The 21,558-nt window shown below is 35.8% G+C and overlaps 2 protein-coding genes across 2 annotated transcripts; both read right to left on the bottom strand.

Annotated features, from left to right (window-relative positions):
• Positions 1 to 2,050: 2,050 nt before the first annotated feature.
• LOC147385872 (ras-related protein RABE1c-like) lies at positions 2,051 to 8,254 on the bottom strand. Its single transcript, XM_086422151.1, has 8 exons — positions 8,071 to 8,254; positions 3,919 to 3,991; positions 3,735 to 3,835; positions 3,256 to 3,321; positions 2,887 to 2,984; positions 2,737 to 2,799; positions 2,569 to 2,661; positions 2,051 to 2,460 (listed from the first exon to the last, which is right to left on the bottom strand). The coding sequence occupies exons 1-8, from the start codon at positions 8,141 to 8,143 to the stop codon at positions 2,377 to 2,379; spliced, it is 651 nt and encodes a 216-aa protein (XP_086278277.1). The 5' UTR covers positions 8,144 to 8,254; the 3' UTR covers positions 2,051 to 2,376.
• Positions 8,255 to 17,554: 9,300 nt separating this feature from the next.
• On the bottom strand, positions 17,555 to 18,755 carry LOC147385871 (zinc finger protein ZAT5-like). Its single transcript, XM_086424283.1, has one exon. The coding sequence runs from the start codon at positions 18,547 to 18,549 to the stop codon at positions 17,680 to 17,682; it is 870 nt and encodes a 289-aa protein (XP_086280409.1). The 5' UTR covers positions 18,550 to 18,755; the 3' UTR covers positions 17,555 to 17,679.
• Between the last annotated feature and the right edge of the window lie 2,803 nt (positions 18,756 to 21,558).

Genomic DNA, 21,558 nt, shown 5'->3' with positions numbered 1-21,558 from the left:
GTTTGGAACTTTTTTTTTTTTTTTTTTTGGGTTAGATTTTTTGGTGGAACAAACCGAGAAACCACCCTAATTCAAGCACATAATATTCCTAATCTATATATGCTACTAATGGAAATTTAGTGGGTCGGTACTGATATCAGGACACTTTGAAATTTGGCGTACATCTATGGTTTGACATACTGAGATTAGGGCCTAATCTCGTTTAAGATGCGAAGTGATGCAGGGAAAATTATTTTAAGGACCCTGACAGAGGGGCTTCTTTCTAAATAGTCTTTAAATTTTGTGCCGTATCTTAAAATGACAAAGGGACTCATAATTTTGAACATTTATACATATTTTTTTAATTTATTGCGATGATTTACAAAAAAAGAAAGAAGTAAACAACATTAGAGATTCTATATTTTTTTATGATTACGTCGTAACTTTTGATTTGAGTATCTATTTCGCAACTATGATATATGAATTTTAGGCATTTTTAAGGATTTAACAAGTATTAAAGTCAAAAAAGGAAAAAACAAAAAATAGATCACATGTACAATGTCAAGATCATCACTTTTTATTATCTAATTCAACATTTTTATTGTCGAACTCACCACTTAGTGTTTAGTTTGCCATTTTTTATCATCTAGTTCACCAGTTTTTATTGCCAACTTCAATAACTTTTTTTATAAATATTATCGAACTCGACAGTAATTAAACATGATTTAAAAGCATCGAGTTCATCAATAATATGACAAATATGATCGAGTTTGTTGGGTGCAATTGCCAAGGCATCCCTACAAAAAGAGAGAGGTCTTGAATTCAAACCCCTTCATCGGCCACCCACAAGGATTTATCCTTACTCACCTCGTATTTATGGTTTATGGGGTATTGCATGTACTCGAGGGATTTGGGCAGAATATGGTGCTCAAAGAGGTCAATTGCCTCGCCCCTCCCCTAATAGTCAGGCCAACAGATCCGAAACTCCTATCATCAAAAAAATATCATCAAGTTTAAATCAACGAACTCAACACTTTTAAATCAAGTTTAATCATTGTTGAGTTCAAAACTAAAAAGTAGTGAGCTCGACAATGAAAATGTTGAACTAGACCACAAAAAGTGAACCCAACAATAATAGACTATTAAGAAGAAAAAACAAAAATCTACTTAATGGACTACAATGATACCACAATACCTCCCAAAACTTAGGGAGTATTTAGAAAGAAACTCCTCTCTAGGGTCCTTTAATTAATTTTTCCAAAGATTTATCGCATGGTCAATTTTTGCCCCTTATTTTGGGGAAACCTTTCTCACGTATGAATGCTTACAACTAATAAATGTATTTTTTTTTTCTTTCTAAAAGATAATATTAACTGGACTTTGCAAACCTACTAACCTCAGAAATTTTCTTACCAACTAATATAACGCAAGAATACACAAAAAAACAACTAGAAATGAAATTGTGTTTTGGAAATAATTTTTGGGGTTCTACCATTAGTGAAAATGAAGGGTTCAGTTATGGCAATGGAGTGATCTGGCATCCTTCCTTTCTCTCTTTCCTTGTTTTAAGAGGATGAAGAACTTACCAAGATCCTAGACTCGAAACATATCCCCAACAAAGACCATCACATTTTATCAATTTTTTTTCACCAACTCATCTAGCAAAGCAACCAAAACTCCGATTTCAGACCCAAGTTGGTGTGCTGGAAGGCTCGTTAACGTGCAGTGAACCACGTCAACTTGAAACTATCACAACGCATACCATTGTTGAGGAGAGATGAGATGAAACCAAGATATGAAGCAAATGGAAATTCTGAGTTTTTGAAAATAATCTCAGCATAAGAATGTATCCAGTACTACATATAATCTCAAAATCTGTTGATGGATTGGAGGGAATGTGCACCAGCTAGACCACCTTACAAGTTTCCAAATTAAGAAACAGCCCTTTCATGGCTTGCTTTTATAATCATAAGTTAAGGACATTCAGAGTCCAACAAACAAAGCAGTCTGATCCACTGTATCACATAAGCAGATCAACCAACACTTGTGGTTGTGGTTTCATAGATTGGTGGGAACTTTTGAAAGTTAAATGAAATTAAAAAGGTTAAGTTTATAAGCATACAGTAAAAGATGGATGAGAGAAACCACCCAGACATTATTGTTAGAAACCCTAGAAGCGAAAGCATGATCTATATCCCCATACCTAGAAAGCATTCGAAGGACTCTCGCTCTACAAACCGGAGGAGAAAATACAACATCAAAGGTTTAACAAACAAGAGCGAGAAAAAGGAGCCACCTGAAAAGGATAGGTAAACCCGGACCAATTTCTCAGAGTAATATAAGATTATGCCATGCATTGCTGAGAAATTATGAGCAATCTTTATTTAATGTACAACTTCAAGAACCGCAGCAAGCCGATTTCGCAGGAGCAGTACTGGAGCCTTGGGCTGGGTCTGGTTTGCTGATCTTGATAGTCGAGGGCTGCATAAAATAAGCAAGCATAGAACCAAAAAAATATGATTTAAGTACAAAGAAATCCCTATAAATCCCAACTCAATCAATCAGAAGGTTCAAACGAACAATTTATACCTCAATTTTGGAGTCGCTTTCTGCAAGTCTTTGCTTTATGTCCCTTGCAATAGAAAAGAAAACCTGCTCCACATTGAAGTTTGTTTTTGCACTCTGCACAAAAGGGGGTTCCAAAGAGGGTTAGAAGATTAAGATAGTTTCCTTGATTCATCTGTGACGTGAACTTACCGTCTCAAAGAACTTGATGCCATATTCATCAGCAAGTGCCTGACCCCGCGATGTTGGCACAGCCTATAAAAAAAAGTCAAAATTTAAATTATGATCATGTCGTGAAGAGTGAGTATATTAGGCCTTTTGATCTTATAGCCCATTTATTACCCGCTTGCTCTCGTCCATATCTGCTTTGTTGCCCACCAGTATTTTGTTAACGTTGTCAGATGCGTGCTGCTCGATGTTCCGGATCCAGTTCCGGATGTCTACACGTATCTTGGATCAGGGATCACAAATATGAATAAGATTAGAGAACTTCTATTGCCACACCAACTTTTGCTAATGCCACCCCAGGATGTGTGCTAATTCTTTGGTGATTTAAATATGAATCGGGGTGGCATTAGCAAAAGTTGGTGTGGCAACAGAATCTCTCTAAGATAATCATGCTTGTTATTTTTTGGATAAGCCCATAGCATTCAGTAAGAGATAAGCCCAAGAAAAAGGAAAAAATAAAAGCAAAACACCATGAGTGGATACTGTTGAAAGAAGATTCATCTGTGACATCATACACCAGCAAAATACCCATGGCTCCCCTGTAGTAAGCTATACAGAAGTAATAAACAAACTGAAAAATGTTAAATGGAGGAAAAACATTGAAGAAAAAGAACGATAGATCCTCAGCAGATAAATTTAGTAGTTAAGATAAGATAGGAAATCTAAGGTATGCATGGAGACCTGGATGGACTCTGAGGACTCTACAACAGCATACTAGCACACATGGTGCTCGTGCAGACTTTGATGCATAATCTGACGACAATACCTAGGAGAGTTCCTAAGCCAACCATCGTATACTTTTCCTCTTTGCAGCTGAGCTTAAACTAGATTTGCTACCAATAATCACATAGGAAATTTTCAATCTCACTTTTGTCTACTAGTTGTGTCAGGCCAGCACAAAAGTCTGTCTATGGTTACTATTTATAGAACTAAGGAAGAATATCTTGGCATTGAACTACTACCTGTTGTGATCGTCCGGAAACGTTCCTGACCAGCTGTATCCCATATTTGCAGTTTGATGCGCTTCCCATCAAGTTCAATGGTCCTAATCTTGAAGTCAATCCTACAGAGAAGCAGTATACCAATTTCAGAAAACTGCTCGAAATCATAGAAACACTCCATATAAAAGGTTTTTCAAGTACACACCCTATTGTGGTAATAAAACTGGTGGTAAAGGAATCATCGGAGAAACGCAATAACAGGCAACTCTTTCCGACACCTGCACATTGGATTGAAGTAGTTCAAATAAATTGGAGAAGACAGAAGTACCGAACAAAAAAATATTTGTTATCATACTTATTGTACCAAATCTGCATGCAAAAACATGCCATGTCCTTTAGCGAAGTTGAGATATTTATACTATATTATCTTCTCGGTTTAATGTATTACACAGTTATGAATGCCATTAACAACTTGGGGAAGCATTCTTATTAATGGCAGAACTCTAGAATTTGGCGATAAAAGGTTCCTAAATAAAATAGTGTTATATTTTGAGAAGACTCGTGGTGGGTTGAGAAATCTCAAGTCAACATAGGTCTCTGCTTCATTTTTTAATTTAAAAAAGTAACTCGTGTCCATCTTTCATTCTAAAATATCAATTTGTCTATTAGTTACTAATTCATTTCTCTTCCCTCTCTAGAATATAGTTCTAATGACTTTTGTGGCCTTGATTTCTAAGAAGTTAGGGGCAGAGGATATCTCTGATTTGAGACCTATCAGCTTGGTCAGAGCAACCTATAAAATCATTTCCAAGCTGCTTGAGCCCAGGATCTAATCAGTGTTGTTGGGGATAATTGGGCCTTCCCAAAGGGTATTATTTGTCAAAGGAGGACAATTTTGGGATGGTGTGTTGATAGATAATGAATGTATTGATTCCAGGATGAGATTAGGTTCATCAGAGGTCATGTGTAAGATAGATCTTGAGAAAGATAATTACCACGTACACTAAATTTCTGAGATATTTGCTAGGGCATATGGGCTTCAGCTTAAAATGGACACACCGGTTATAAGTGCACGTCTTCTCCATTTTTCTTTGTTCTAGTTAATGGGTCCCCAATAGGTCTCTTCAGAGGTTTTAGGGACCTTGGGAAGGGTGATCTCTTGTCTTCCTTCCTTGTTATCATTGTTGAAGCTTTGGGGAAAATTGTGTAAGGTGAACGCCATTTGGGGATTTGGTGGGCATTTCGGTGGGTTCGATGGGCCAATGGTGCCACATCTTCATTTTGAGAATGACAACCTCGTGTTTCTTAATGCTTCAATTGGTTAGTTGAAGTTTCTCAGTGGGGTAATGCGTTGTTTTGAGGCAATGTCAGGATTGGCAGTGAATTTTCGAAATGTAAAGTGTTTACGGTAGGAAGGATTTCTAATGTGGACATATTAACAGTGACATTGTCATTTTTCACGTGGGTTCCTTCCCCTCTTTTTGGGAGCAACTTATAACAGTAAGGCCATCTTGGGTCCAGTGATCGAGAGGGATGGTAGGAGATTGAGCTCTTGGAAAGATAACTTAGTAAGAGTACTTTAGCTCAATGTTACCTGATTTGTCAGTTTGCTTGGTTCGAACTCAAGTTCATAGTTCACCACGCAAGAACGAACTCAGTTCATAGGGGTAGGCAAAGATAATATAATATAACATTACAATATATAATATCATATTGCATTATAATGATATATTATATTATATTGCTTCTTCTGATGCAACATAGAATACATTACACTACACAAACTTACATTACATTATTTAGTATTGGTCTCTCTGTAATCAACATATTTGTGATTTATTATAGTAGGAAGAATCTGGTAGCGTAGCTTTGGCTAGTATCCCGATTTGTTTCCTCCTTCAATTTTCAATTTCTACGAGTATGGAAACGAAGTGGATAAACTTCTTCAGGATTTTATGTGGCATGACAAGGAGTATGAGAGGAAGTATCATCTTGTGAGATGAAGACATATTTTTTCTGCTAAGAGACATGGGAGTTTGAGCTTTTGTAGGCTGAGATCCATTAATTTCACCCTGTTAGGAAAATACTTATGGTGGTTTGTTTGAACCCAAACAATTTGTGGAGGAAAGTCAAAATTGCTAAGTTTGGGGAAAGTTGAAAAGGGAGATCAATTTGGAGAGGGGTGGCTCATTTGAGGGTTTGAAGCGTCATTCTCAAAGTTCTACCTGAGTTTTGAAAAACAATTTTCGTCAAAGTGGAGGGGGAGGTGCTACAATTGGCTTTTGGGAATAGAGAGCGTTCACTTCCTTTGGTGTAAGCTATTTAAGGAATTTAAAGGTGTACTTTTTAAGAATTTTTTATATACAGGATTGTATCAATAGTACCATTACAAAGTAGTGTTTAGGGTTGTATATGCGCCTTGCATGCTTATCTGTATTTGGTTTGCCATAGTGTAAGGAGGTTTGTTAGTAGAAGATGAGAGAATTAGGGCTCCTACTAGCAAAAACTTGTTCTCGGTCAAAGACTTGACAAGAAGTGGGGACCTATCTTTCCACATGTTCCGGTTTTGGGGTCCTAGGGTGCCTTCAAAGGTTACTTTTTTGTTTGGTCAGCAGCGTCGGAAAGAATTCAAACACCAAATATATTGAGTAGAAGGGGCTTTTGTGGCCCGAATGTTTGTTGCATGTGCATGTCTTGCGAGGAATCTTCTAACCATTTATTGTTGCATTGTGAAGAAGCAAAGGCGGTGTGGAGGCTCATTTCTTTTCCTTGTTCAGAGTGGTTTGTTGTATTTAGAGTTCAGTTAAGAGATAACTTTGGGGAATGGCTTCATTTGAGGATGAGTTTTCGTCACTCCAAGAGATTGTTGTGGAGCATAATCCCGTTTGCATTGTGTTGGGTCATTTGGAAAGAGAGAAATGCTAGAACTTTTAAAGGAAAGACGCAATCAACTCAAGAGTTAATTATTTCAATTCTTGGTCTTTTATTCTTTTGTGCAAAATCTTCAAAGAGTTCAAAGAGGTGTTTTTTGAAGAAAAAAATTTGTTCGGTGGGATAGTATTTGTAACCTTGTGTCTGTTTCAGAAAGCTTGATGAGTTGGAATTTTGGCTTCAGAATGGCTTTCAATGACTGGAAGGAGGAAGAATCGGTTGTACTAACAAATCTCTTGGTAGGTAAACATTTTTCTTTGGACTCGAACAATAGTTGGGTATGGAAAGGGACCAAGGAAGGGAGGTTCTTGATGAGCTCCTATCATTTGTTGCAAGATGAGGAAGGTTCATCTTTCCCTGTTGTGGCCATTTGTGGGCCAAACGTTCCGTCTAAGATTTCTTTCTTTGTTGGGATGGTTATCTTGGGGAAATCCCTTATGATGGATAGTCTTATTTGTAGGAGGTTTTACATTCCGAGCTTTTGTGGCATGCGTAGGAGAGATGGGGAATTTGTTAATCATTTATTGTTGCAGTTTGTGTTGGCTCGAGAGATTTGGATGCACTTTTGGGCTCTCTTTGGTGTCTCGGATTGCTTCCCCGAGTTGGTTATTAGCCTCTTGGAATTGTGGTTGACATTGAGCTCCACCTTTTTGTTGGCAAAGTGAACTTTATGGTCCCTAATTCCTTTTGCTATGTGTTGGGGTCTTTAGAAGGAGAGGAACCATCACGGGTTTGATGGGAAGGAGTTCTCGGTTGAGGATATTATTGTGTCTGTAAAGGGGTTTCTTTTTTTTTATTTGGGGAATTCAAGGGAGTCAGTCCTCTTTGAAGACTTCATGGGTAGATGGGAATGGGTTTATAATTTAGGCTGATTGGAGTAGGTTGTCCCTTGTTTTTCAGTTTGGGTGCCCCTTGTAATCGTTTCTACTGGTCCTCTCAACCACTCTTAATATATATTTTACATTAAATTATCCAAGATATATAATTTTACCTTCTCATGATCAGAATCCGAAAGGTTTCTTTCCATGGTATAGCTAAATCTCGTTGAGTAGAATTATGAGGTTTCCAATTGTGTTAAAGCAATCATTCAAAAATAATAATATCCTAACTAACCACAGATCTGCACAGATCATCTTCTATCGAATTACAAATAAAATACCAATTAACATGGATAACTAATTTCCGCGCACGCATGTCTAATTTGAATAACTGAATCGGAAGGAAAATTATGAACAATTTATTAAATCCATTTGAATTTAAATAAAATGAAATGAAGATCGTCCTTCGATTCAAAGAAGTGAATATAAAAGCAAACCCTAATTTAACATGAAAAAGTCAGATAAAATAAAATAAAAAAGAAAAGATGAAGAAAACGAAGGAGAGGGAGAGGGAGAGGGAGAGGGGGAGAGAAAGAGAGAAAAGTTACCACTGTCGCCAATGAGGAGAAGTTTTATGAGGTAATCGTAATCAGCTCGAGCTCGTGCTGGAGCGCCTGCCATTCTCTTTGTTTTCGAGATCAGTCTGCAAAGTGGCGCCCCTCTCTCTCTCTGTGATCGATTCGAGTCTGGCTGGTAGGGGGGCCCAGAAATGGCCTGGGAATTGCAAATTGAACAAGAAATAAGTATCCTTCATATTCATAGGAGACCAAATCATGGTTTATAAACTCGGCCGACTCCTATCTGAATCGGTCGAATCGGAAGCCGCATTGGGAATGTGAATCTCGATGGAAAAATTTATCATCTCAACACATTCCACGTCAGTTGAGTGTATTTTTGAGTATTTTTTTAATAATTTTTGCGTAGCTTAATTAGTTATTAATCATGATTTTTTTATTTGACTCGACCTTGTTTGAATGATCATACTTTTTGGAAAGAGTCGAGATATTCTGATTCAAAAATTTTCACTCAAGTATCACAAGAAAAAAAGATTTATGGTTCTGTGCACTTGCCACGTCGATTAAGTATGACCTAGTGAAAATTTTCGAGTCAAATTGTCATTAGTCTTTTGGAAAAAAAATTGAGTTAGATTATCATTATATTTTTTTTCTTAAGCGAGGTGCATTTTGAGAACGTGGGTGGGGATGGGGGTGGGAGGGAGAGCTTCTCTTACCACATCGACTTTTACCAAGATCACCCTAGTAAAAGTTGATGTGGTGATATAATCTTTTCTTATTTAATATCTGTAAAAATACTAAATTTATTTGAATCGGTTGACTTTTTTGCATCATCCTGGGATGAGTTAATGTGATGGATAATTCTCATTGACTATCTCACTCAAATGCCTTCGGGATTAGGATGACTTGCCGAGAGAAATGGAGAGAAGAGAAAATATATGAGTTTCTCTCCATTTCTCTTATTTGGATTGTTTAGTTGGGAGAAAAGAGAAAAAAATTGGAGAGGAGAGAAAAAAATGTTAGTTTTCTTTCTCTCCAAAAGTGGAAAGAAGATGAGAGAAATGGAGAGAAACCCTTATAAAATATTTTACAATTCTAATTCTGCCCCTAGATCTCTTTTAAGATATTTTAAAATCTTAAAGTTACCCTAAGGGTATGTTTGATTGCATGGAAAGTCACTTTCCATGGAATTTGAAATCCATGGAAAATTAGTTGTGGAAAATAGGTAGGGTTGGAAAATCAAATTCTATTGTTTGATTTCACTTGGATAAAATCATGGAAAAATATGAGAAAAAAGAAGAAGAGGAGAAGGAGGAAGAAGATGACAAGGAAGAGGGAGGGGGGAGGATGTGGCGACAAAGGTGGTGGCGGTGACGAAGACGGTGGCGGCGACGACGGCGACGGCAACGATGGCGGCAGCGGCGAAGGAAGATGGGGGGAGAACATGGTGGTAGTGGTGGCGAAGGAGGTGAAGGATGGAGAAGAAGGAGAAGAAGAAAAAGAAGAAGAGAGAGAGAAGGTGGTTGGAGATGGAGCCGACGGCGACGACGTTGGTGACGACGGTGATGACGACGACGACGAGGTTAGTGTAATGGTGATGGTGGTGGTGATGGTGGTAGTGATGGTGGTAGTAGTGGTGGTAGGAAAGAATTGATGATGGAAAATATGTGTGGATTTCATTTTGCCACCCATATGGGTGAGAAAGTGAAATCCATGATTTAGTGGACTTTTTGAATGGGGTGGAAAATGAATTTTCATTTCCATGTGCAATCAAACACTTGAAAAATGTCATTTTCCATGGAAATTGATTTTCCACCCTATTTTCCATGTGCAATCAAACATACCCTAAATTCTCTCATGTCAATCCAAACCTGGTGGAGAGAAATTGAGTTTCTCTTCTCTTTTCTTAATGAGTTTCTCTTCTCTCCACTTCTCTCAATCCAAACATAGCCTTAGAGATGTAGGACACTGGCTTTTGATCATCTTCTTCTATCATTCAACCTTACTCTGATGGAGGTGTTTATAATTCCACTCTAACATTCAAGTCAATCCACAATTTATCGGTGCAAGGATCTAGACCATTGAAGATGGATGTTGGATGTTGGATGTGATAGTTATCTATCACATTTTAAAACTATACAATGATTATAGTTATTAGGTAGTTGTGTTGTTCTAGTTGTTTTGGTGATTACCATCATATCAGGGATTTGAGATGTCCTTTTTTACAAGATCACGATCGATCTGTGGCACTAGATTTTTTTTTCCCTTTCTTGATGCATAAGTTAGACTTGAACCCACAACCTCAAAGTTGTTTGCAATATGTCAAACCAATGCACTTACACTTATACCATTGTTTTCCGAGTAAGTTCCAATCAAATGTCCCGTTCCAAACCAAAGTCAAGTGGCACCATTTTATGTCACGTGGGATATGTGGTCCATCCCTTGGTGAATTTACACACAAAAGATCAGTTTGATTGGTGATGTGAATCCATTGACAATAGCATTGTCTTAAGAATGATTTCTAATTGTTGAATTTAAATTCTTTTTCAAGAGATTAGATCTAATGGGTACAAGTTATCACACACTATGATTTTCGGTACATAAGTCCATTAAGGGATGGACCACATATCCATACGGTCAGTGGGTCCCCAAAAATGCTATGTGACATGTAATGGGGTGCCATTTGACCTTAGTCAGGAACAATGGGACACCTAACTGGATCTTTACTCTTGTTTTGAGTCGAGATCCCATACGGTGTCCCGTTTCTATGGATAGGATATGTGTTTACGTGGCACAATTTGATTAGGAAATAAATACATTGGACTCCATGAACGACTTGATTAGGAGTCCAAGGTGTTTTAAACACAAACTAAAACGTGTCACATAGACACCTATCCTATTTTATAGGAACAAGACACCGTAGTGAATCATGAGTCTTAGTAGTTATGGTAATATTGGAGATTTGAGGCTTCCTTTCTAAAATAAGTAAGATCAATCAACCCACTAAAGAATTATTTAGCTTGCTATCGAGATTCCCCTCATTTAAACGAGTCGAATTCAATTAACTCTTCTTTGAATACAAAGTAGAAAGTAACTATAGAAGAAAGTGGCTTGGGGAGAAAGATATGCCCCATCCCTCAACTCCAATCTCCCATGTGAGAATAATATAAAATGACTGAATTGCCCTTGTCTTCAACATCTTGTCAAAAACCTCTTGGGTAATTCATGTTTTGAATAAGCTCGACCCAATCATAAAATTTGAATTCAAGCTTGCAAAGACTAATTAACAACCCTAAACCTTATTCTAGGAACAAAAAATTTTTGCTCGAGTCTGAGAATTATAGGTATTATCCACATCCCAAGAAAATCAAAGATGATCCCAATGAGTCATATATAATGATCTAAATTATGCTTGATCATTGACACTTTGACCATCATGTGTTATAATATCTGAATTCGATATAAGAAGAATAAAACGTAATACAACCACACAATTTCAAAATCTATACAATTAAGAACAAAATAAACAGTGGCAATGAGACAAAATATTACTAAATTTGAAAAAAAAAATTACTGACTTGATCCTTGAAAGTACAATTTTAGGAACAACGAAATTAAAGCCCAACAATCAAAGTCAATGAAATAATTGAAGAGTCAATCCCATGGGGAGAGTCTCTTTTAAATCTTGATGCCCACAGAATCAATGGACCACAGCCAGGGGCATAGCTTTGTTAGCCCCCTATACTTTGATTGTTAATACAGGTAACCACATGTTTTTCTTTTAGTCTGACTAGCCTTACTAAGTTAGTAACGATTCCACCTACTAAGCCTCCTTGGTCTTATCTTGTGGCATCCAAAAAACATGATCCGATGAAGGTTGTAGAGGACAAACTTCTATATATGAAATTTGAAAAAAAATTTAAAAAATTATTTTTGAACGTTGAACTTTAATTTTTTTTAATTTGGGAGTTAGGTAGATAGCCGTCCATTTTCAAAACCTTGTAAGGCCAAAAGGAAAGAAAATTTATTTTTTTTTCTAAGTTTTTCTGTGAAATCTAGATGGATCATGGATGTGGTGTTGGATGGCTAACGTGATAATCCATTTTAGCAAACAAGTAAGGTTTAAAATCTTATTTTATCAGTCAGGAAAGAGTCAAACTAGCCTTTCTTTTTTTCTTTTTTTTTTTCCGACATGCCTTTATTGGATGTTAAAAGAGTCAAACTAACCTTACTAACTTAATAAAATTTCAACTCTTACTAAGGGTTGTCGAGCTCACCTTGTGGATCAAAAACATGATCTAATGCCTCATAATTGTAGAGGACAAAATTCTACGAATTTTAAAGAGAAAAATATTCAAAAAAAAAATGTTATCTTTCACTATTGAATTTTAATTTTAAATTTAAGAGTTTTATGAAAGTTTTGTAGTTGTACTTTCTCAAAACTTAGATCAAGCACCCCAAAAAAAATTGAATTTTTATTGTATTTTTTGGATCAGGTTTTCCATGAAATCTAGATGGCTATGGTGTTGGATTGCCAATGTAGTAACCCATTCGAGGGTCCTTAGTAAGAGTTAAAATCTCACGAAGTTGCTAAGGAATGTATTTTTCGAGGGAGACTTATCGGGATGAATTGTTACATTTTTATTACAAAAACCCCCTTGGAATTAAGACAACTTCAAAAGAATCTTACTTTATCAAATTTGTTATCCAACAAATCTTGGAGTGAGATCCACATTCTTCTAAAAGACTAAATACTTATAAATGTCCTTATTATTTAAATCACATATCTGTTGTATCCTATCTCTTATCAATATTAATGGTCTCTCCCAGAATCATTATTGGGCCTTCATAGATACATTGGCAATCCAACACCACAACCAAATGGATTTCTTGATAAAACTCAGATTTAAAAACTAAATAAATAAATAAAATATTTTTAAGTGTGATTCGTAGTTTTAGGAGAGAGTAGATGTTGAAAGGTTAGAGAGACGGAGAATATAATATGTATTTGATTTAATGAAATAAGGATATTATACGTATTTAATATTTTAAAATGATGTGGATCTCACTCAAATATTTGTTAGGTAACAAATTTGATAAAGTAAGGTTCTCTTGGAGTCATTGGAACTCCAAGGGAATTTTTGCAATGCAATAGTGAGGTTTGTCTGATAAATATCTTCTAAAAAATAAAGAACGATGATCTGACGTCCACTGCAAAAAAAATCCTAACTCCACCTCAGGCCACACCTCATTTTAGCTATAGGGCATGATGAAACAATTACAACATTTGACTAAGACATCTCTAATATGCCAAATGACTCATTTTTTGACCCCACTAATTTTATGATCATAGGCTCTACATCATCAACAACTTGTAAACCCTTAGATTCAACTATTCTTTTATTAAAGATTTCTATTACTTGAATTCAAGCTTGCGGAGGGGGGGGGGGGGGGTGAATCAATTTAATAGAGGGTCCAAAATTATACGGTCACCGAAATCATAAGAAAGACTCGATGATTAATCTGTGGATCATATACAAAAGAAGTGGAATTCTACTTTTTCTATTGTTTATTTGCGTTAACTTCTATTATTTTATGAGACCTCAATGAGTATATTTGGGGGAGTGATTCTTCTTTTTCTTTATCAAGTTATTCAAGAATACTTAGATAATTCTTCCGATAAGGATATTTTGTAGAGTACAAATGAAATGATTTTTAAATTCTCATTTTATTTTTATAATTTTTTTAGGTAAATAAGAATAGTGGTCAATAATTAGTAGGTGAAGATAGGTTCGAACCAAAATCGTATGAACAAGATTTTAACCAACATAGGAGTTGGTATCTTTATTAATGCATTTCTCATATTTGCTTCCTAGTAAAAATAATAATAATAATAATAATTTTAGATTTAGACTTAGGATTTAATACGGTTTCTCGTTCTTCTGATAAAGGTAAGGTGTCTACATAGCACTTTTTTTTTTTTTTATTTTGAGTCTAAAACATCTAGGGCTCTTAACCAAGTCGTACACATATCCCAATGTATTTGAACTCTAACAAAAATATGCCATGTAGACACTTAACATTGTTGTAGGAATAGGACACCGTTTTGACTCTCAACTCTTAGATTTAATCCTTTCTCATCTTGGGATTGCAATAAAACAGTGTGGAACTTTGGCTCTTTATACCTAAGGCTTCAGTTAAGCATAATAATAGTTAATTTTTCTTATTTTATCAAAATAATATTTTTCCTTCTATCGTAAAATTTTAAAAAAATATGTACATATCAATTTATATACTTTGCAATGGAGGCGTTGGAGTTCGCCTCTTAAATTTTATGGTTGTATGAATTGTGATAAAAAGAAATAAGCTTTCCCTAGGATTTCTACTTTAGAAACTCAGTTAAATTTCTATTTGGACTCAATGAGTTGGCCCAATACCAAGTTAATTTAACTCAAAAATCAATTGGGTCGAAATATAAGTCAAACTTGTTCCATTATTCCGCAACTAGTTCCATTATTGAGATTTTAAACAAGTGGAAGAGGCAGGATTCGAACCTACATAATTAAAAAAAAAATTCAATATTTTTACCATATGTGGGTCAATGGTTTTTTAAAGGAATAAAACCACGAAACATGCTAGAAAAATTTAAATAAATATACAATTGTTGCTTTTGACCACTTGGCCATTTTCAATTTTTTTTTTCTTTCTTGGACTGAGTCCCTTTAATGGGTTCTTCTGAATCAACTTGCCGAAATTTTAGAACTATGGATTTAGGTACTGTAACCGTGACGCAAAAATGACGTAATCAGAGCAGGTCAAATTTGGTTCGGGTCAGTCGTGTTCCCATTGTCAATCATACCCAAGTGACCAACAATATGGAATCGTGAACCTTGTTAAATTAAGAAGATTTGAGTGCGTGTGTGTGTGTGTGTGTGTGAACTTCGAAGACGCTGTACGTAACAGACTTTCATGTGCCAATGTCGATTGACCCGCTTATCTCCTCTCTTCCATGTATTTGGATTTCTCACGCAAAGTGTGTCACATGTGTGGTTTACCAAACACAATCAAAACGTGTACACCATAAACATTAACAAGTTACTACGCGTCTCTTTATTTTGTTATTTACTTTCTCACTCATCCTTTGAAGCCAAACATACAACTTCAAAGTGCAATAATGATCAAATATTTTAGGTAACTGTTCTCTTCAATTTAATCTTATCTAGAAAGGGAAAGCATCGCCTACTTCGTCATGACACGACATACTTTTATACATTAAAGAAAAAAGGACACGTGTTATTTGAGATATTAGTTAAAGAGACTTGATTGGGTAGACCTCATCACAAGCTAACTAGCTATCAAATCGGTTGATATGAGACTAAATTCAACACGTCCCGCATATAAACTAAAAGAAGATATGAATTTGATGACGTGGAGGAAAAAAATACATGTTCTTATACCTTGATAAATTTGGGGGTCCAACTCAAAACCAATTGATAATGAGTGGAGAGGTCCAGGAACTTATAAGAAGAGAGACAAGACGATGAGGATCCGGTGTAGGATTAAACTCAACATTAGTTAACCTAGACACTAGAATAACATTGCCAAAGCTTTGTGGGTTGTATATCTTGTTCTAGATTGATTTGGTAACTTGTTAGGTACCAAATTAGAATGGGTTGGGGCTCCAAAATCATCAATAGTTGGGATTCTTGGTGCTCATGATGATCAATGATCTTAGAGCCTATTAGATCATCTTAACTTGATATGGGTACCTTAAAATTCATCAAGTTCAAAAAATGAGATCTTTGATCTTAATAGTAAAAAAACTGAAAAATATAGCCATAACCTTATCGGGATTGGGACCGGATCCTCTATAGCCCTTTTCTCCTATTGCTCCGTATAATTTTTTCAATTTAAAACATGAGGAGAGCACCATATTAACAAGATATGAAAATCACTCCGTATGAATTTAGAAGTTGATAGGTGTCAACTTGCTTATTTGGTAAAGTCTTTGAAGGATGATAACATAGACTCAAGTTCAAACCCCACCAACACCGAGTTACTGAACTTTTTAAAAACATGCTTACCAATAAATAAATAAAAATTAGAAGTTGAGTGGCAATCCATTTTCAAAGATCTTGAGGTAGTTAAAAAAAAAAATTCAAATCTAATCTAGACCATTAAATCCATATACCTTAGGAATTATTTTGTTTTGATGTGGTGTTGCCTTGACTAACAGGGGAAATAGTAGAGGAAGCTACAAGGAAAAAGTGTTATAAAAGATCTATTATCATCAGATTATTCTAATGAGTTATATTAATTTTGGAATCTAGAAATCAAAAATGGTAAATGCACCATGGGGACACAAATAACAAGTGAAGTTATTATTAGATTGATAACGACCAACGTTCCACTCACTAAAGCTTTAGCTTGACCACACGTTGTAATCTCCCGTTATGATACAAGTAGGAAAAATCTAATATAATCAGAAATTTTCAAAAATTAAATCAAGATCAAATATACAATTTGATTGAGAATTTTTTTGTATTAATCTATTAAAATTTCTACTAACTTAATTATAGGGATATAATTACACAGAAAATAGGGATGAAATCTAAGGATATGATTTGGGAGACTCGAGCCAAGAATAAGAGCACGACAAGATTCATCATAACCAATCTTGATGAGATACCTTGATATTACAGATTTACTGTTAGATTGCATATATAGAAAAATGTGCAACTGGTCCAGCTCAGTGATACAGCTGGACATTCAAGCACTGCCACCTATACCACTAAAGGTCAAAAACCATTTAACACCACATTTGAAGGTGGGTCCACATATACTTTTATAGGAGAATTTTCCAAAAAAGTGATTCAGACACAACCCATTTACACTTGTCATGTTGCCATTGGTTATAAACAAACAAACACGTGTAAGCGAAGGCAGAAATCAATTCAGCAATGGTACATGGAGGGATCTGTTAATATGGTACTGTGCTAGAAGCAAATGGAGAAGTCAGTAGAGATGAAAAGATAATCAAATCAAATCAATTGGCTGTTAAAATCTGTCTTTTAGTTATGTGGGTCCAAGTCGAGTTTGTGGTTCAGTGACTTGAAATAGTACCACGTGGCATATTGAATGTGGAGGGTCACTGAATCACTTTTTATTTAAAAAGTAAATAAAAAACAGAGTACTAGAGGTAGATCCATAGGAGCTTATGGGATGGGCAGTTAGCAACTCACTTGGTTTCTGTTTATTCTTCTTCCATTAATAAAACTAACGGAGAGATAGATTTAGCTTTCTTGTAAACGAAACAAAAGAACCTAATCCAAGACTTTTGGTGTTGGAAACCCCAATCCTTCTCTCTCTCTCTCTCTTTCTCTTGACTTGTTACACATGGCCTTCTCACTTGCAAGAGAAATTAAAAACAAAACCACAAAAGAGAGAGAGAGAAGATGCTTCAATCACTCACTCACTTTTCGTGAACAAAAGGCCACCATCCACACAAATAATTCCATTAGAGAAGATCAAATTAAAAAGAATCAATAATTATGAATATTAAGAATAAAATCAATGATAAAATTTCACATTAATTCGGTATCGAAATCGATGGAGATTTTGGGTTTAATTCTTTTTTCCTTCCTAATAATGGCAATCCACTAGAGCAGAGGATGAGAAGACGAGAGGTTGTTGTTTCGATGCAAACGAGAATTTGATGTCTCGATCCTCTTCGGGTGCTGGAAGGTTGAGATCCAATGCTAGAACATTTCTTGGCTTCTTCGATTCTTGAGATTCGGATATAATTGGGGTCATGGTTGTAGTTGTGGTTGTGGTTGTGGTTGTGGTTGTGATCGTGGGCGTTCTATGTCGTCTCATGTGACCCCCTAAGGCCTGGCCTGATGAAAATTCTGAACCACAAATCGAACACTCGTGTACCTTAGACTTGTTATTACCATAGAGAGCTCTATTGCCCATTTGAAAAGGAAGAGGTGGGCTATTGTTATTGAATTGAATTTCATCCTCTGATAAGACCAACATCTTCTTCTCTTCAACCATAGCCTTGGGCTTTTTGTGACTTGCTCTATGCCCACCGAGCGCTTGGAATGAAGGGAAGCACCGATTACAAGTCTTGCACTCGTAGACATAGAATCCCGTTTTACCACCATTAGTTGTCGTGACCGCCTCCGTGAATTTTCGACTAATAAACCTTTCCTTTGCACCACTCTCTTCAATCCGCTTCGAATCATCTTTGTCGTGTCCTTGAGCTAGCAAAATTAGGCACTTGGCCATGTCCTCTTCTTCCTCGGTACTCTCCGTAAATTCAATCGAGGTGGTAGGAGTCGGGGAGCGTTGGTCGTGCCCACCTCCACCACCACCACCTACACTAGAGGAGCTAGTGGTCATGGCAACGGAAAGTGGGGACGACGGCCTTTGACGCTTGGTACGCTTACCCTTAACAATATGACCATGGTCATTAGACCCCATAACTTCCTCCATAATATCCATATCCATTAATAATGATAGGTAGTAACAAGAGCTAAGAAGAAGGAGACAAGTTGAAGTGAGGGAGAGAGGAGAATTAAGATGATGGAGGAAGCAATGTGGGAGAGTATGCCTTTTACATTTATATATATATAGAGTGAATGAAAGAGTTATAGTTGTCAAAAGCCGCCCTTGTAACCGTGAATTAGTCCGCCAATCTTCCTCCCTTGCGTTTCCAACCTTGGAAGCTATATAGTACATAAGTTTAATTATTAAAAAAAATTGATGTTTGATCTGGCTAAGCTGGTCAATTGATTGGTCTAGCTGCATTTCCTTTGTACACACGTGTAACAAACAAAAGAGACAAAAAACATTGTAACTGAAAATAAGCCAAAAAGAATAAGAAAGAGTGGTGGAGTGGGGTTGGATAATAAAATGAATTACTAAAATAAAATTAGTGAAGGTTGTTAATGTGAAGTCCGTTTCACACTCTCTTTCTCACACTTTGCCAACTAAGTCACGAAATAAAGCAAGGCAAAGATGGATGCACGATAATAGCATGCTCCCCACCATTTACTGGGCTTACTTGAGGATGAGGAGGCCAGATAAGGAGTGAGATTCGGTAGAGGTTGAAGCAAACCCATTCCTTTATTTCTCAACGATTCTCTCCTTAAAGAGGATTGGACTGCAAGCCTGGAACAACGGAATTTGCGGTTCTGCCTTTCTTTTTTTTTTCTTTTTTTGCTTATAATTCTGTTAATTTAGTCCTTCACTCATTGATCTGTCTTTGTTTCTCCCTTATTTGGTTTAAATTCTTAAATTGGTTATTAGCCAATATAAACTATTCATCATCCATGTGCTGTTTGGTTTAAAATATTTCATCTAATTATTGGATTAGTATCTTATTGTTTGACAATCATTTGGGCCAGGGTTCAATTTGTTTATTGGATGGTCTGGATTGAGGACACGAGTAAGCGTTGAAATTGAGAAGAGGCATCTATTGTGATACATAAATAAAAAATGTGATTTTATCTCTCGTATGTGTCACCTCAAGATAAATATGAGTCATATGTAGGGTCAGGTTCAACAGCCAACGAAAAAAATAAAAAATCCACGTTAATAGCCAACGTTTCGTCCTATATAGCTTAGAAGTTTTGGAATGAGCTGATTTTATTTATTTTTAGGATGATCTCCTCACCACAAAAATCCTCTTCACAAAAAAGTCAACCCATTCTAAAACTTCTAACCCCATTAAAAGTGGTTTACAAGTTGAAGAATTTTTTACTGATAATTTGTAAATCACTTTTGATGAGGTCTAAGGTTTTGGAATAGACTAATTTTTTGTGAGGATGATCTCCTCACTATAGAGATAGTCTAGAAAAAAAATTAGTTCATTATGAAATTTTTAACTCATATAGGACCAGCGACGGATTTACAATGGGGGCACTTGCCCCCCACAAGAATTTTCAAAGACGATGGATTAGTGAGCTATTGGGACAGATATTGCCCCCACAAATTTTTTTTTTCCACTTTTAGTTGCCCCCACAACTAATTTTTTCATCGTTAACGCAAAATCCTAACTCCACATAAGACAACACGTTTCGCTACCAACGTAGACTTTTTTCATTGGCTATTGAACCTAACCCTAAATATACTACAATATTGATATTGTACTATCAAAAATGATATAAAGAGATAATGGATATTGTTAAGGATCATGAGATGTATACTACAATATTGATTCGATATGTAGGTCAGAGTTGTTCCTCAATGTCATATGATGAATCAATTGTCAAAATTAATAAAAATACAAAAAGTATTTTGAAAACTAAGCAAATCAATTATGATTCCAAAATCATGGAGACAAAGAGCTTGTTAAAAGATGAAGATCGTGAAGCTATAAATAAGAGAATACACATGGTAAGATATTTCTTTTGAGAGTAATTTTTTTTTCTTGACGGGGGTGTCTAAACCCGTAGGTCGACTAGCAAGACCAAGCAATTGACCTCTTAGAACACCACATCTTGCCCAAATACTCTACTACATGCAATATCCCACAAACCATACACACAAGTTAAGCCAAGGTTTGAATTCAAGATCTCTCCCTTTTAAGAGGGATTCTATAATATGTTTCGAATTTATTATTTTGAAAGGAAAAATTATTTTTGAATTGACTAAAGGATTTGAAAAAGGGCGATCACTGTTCCAAATTTGGACAGAGAGAATTTTCTTTCTTGGCCACTATGTCAACCATGTAAAATTGTCACAAGGTGCTACAAGAAAAACGAACTATAGAGGATCAATTTGCATTTTTTTTTTTTTTTTTGCGCCCATAATAGTCAATAACATCCCTTCCTAACTTGAGCATCAGAATAACTTTAGAAAAACACCATTGACAATTAATGAGGAGTTTTTAGGTAAAATAGAAGATCAGGACATAGCATATATGTCGATGTAAATGGTATACTTTTAGAAACCAAAAATGTATTAATCTACCTTTAGTTAAGGGAATTGAATTAATATAAAATCTATGTTGTAAGCAGTTAGTTCTCTCCACGCCTAAATCATTATTGGATGGCCGTTGAGGTGTCAAATAGAGATGTGGATGGGTCAGTTTCAATTTGTTACACTTATCTAACATTCTACAGTCAAGGTTCTAATACTAAAAGGGATGGACCCAAAAACAAGATATTTGGTTTGTTGTGGTCAAGTATCAAGTGCGTGTTTGTTGGGGCTTTTGGTGCTGCAACGTTATATTGAATATTCAAATATCATAGTTCTTCCTTAGAAACTTGGCATCATTGAACATTATTTATATGCCGTGTGCACAATGATTTTGGATTATATTGGTAGAGATAATCACTTTCATGTTTGATCGTATACTCATTGATATCCTATTATGTATTGGGAGATTCAGAACTAGAATTATCGTAAATCTAATTCAATTCACATATTAAAATATTCAAAACCATTTATTTTAGAACTTTCGTTTCCAACTATAGGTACAAAATATGGTCCAGCTCCTTGATCCTCAGGTCT

The sequence above is a fragment of the Akebia trifoliata genome, chromosome 14 (genome assembly GCF_017979445.1).
Source record: "Akebia trifoliata isolate Shusen 1 chromosome 14, ASM1797944v1, whole genome shotgun sequence".
NCBI lineage: Eukaryota > Viridiplantae > Streptophyta > Magnoliopsida > Ranunculales > Lardizabalaceae > Akebia > Akebia trifoliata.
This window is presented reverse-complemented; position numbering and strand designations above follow the sequence as displayed.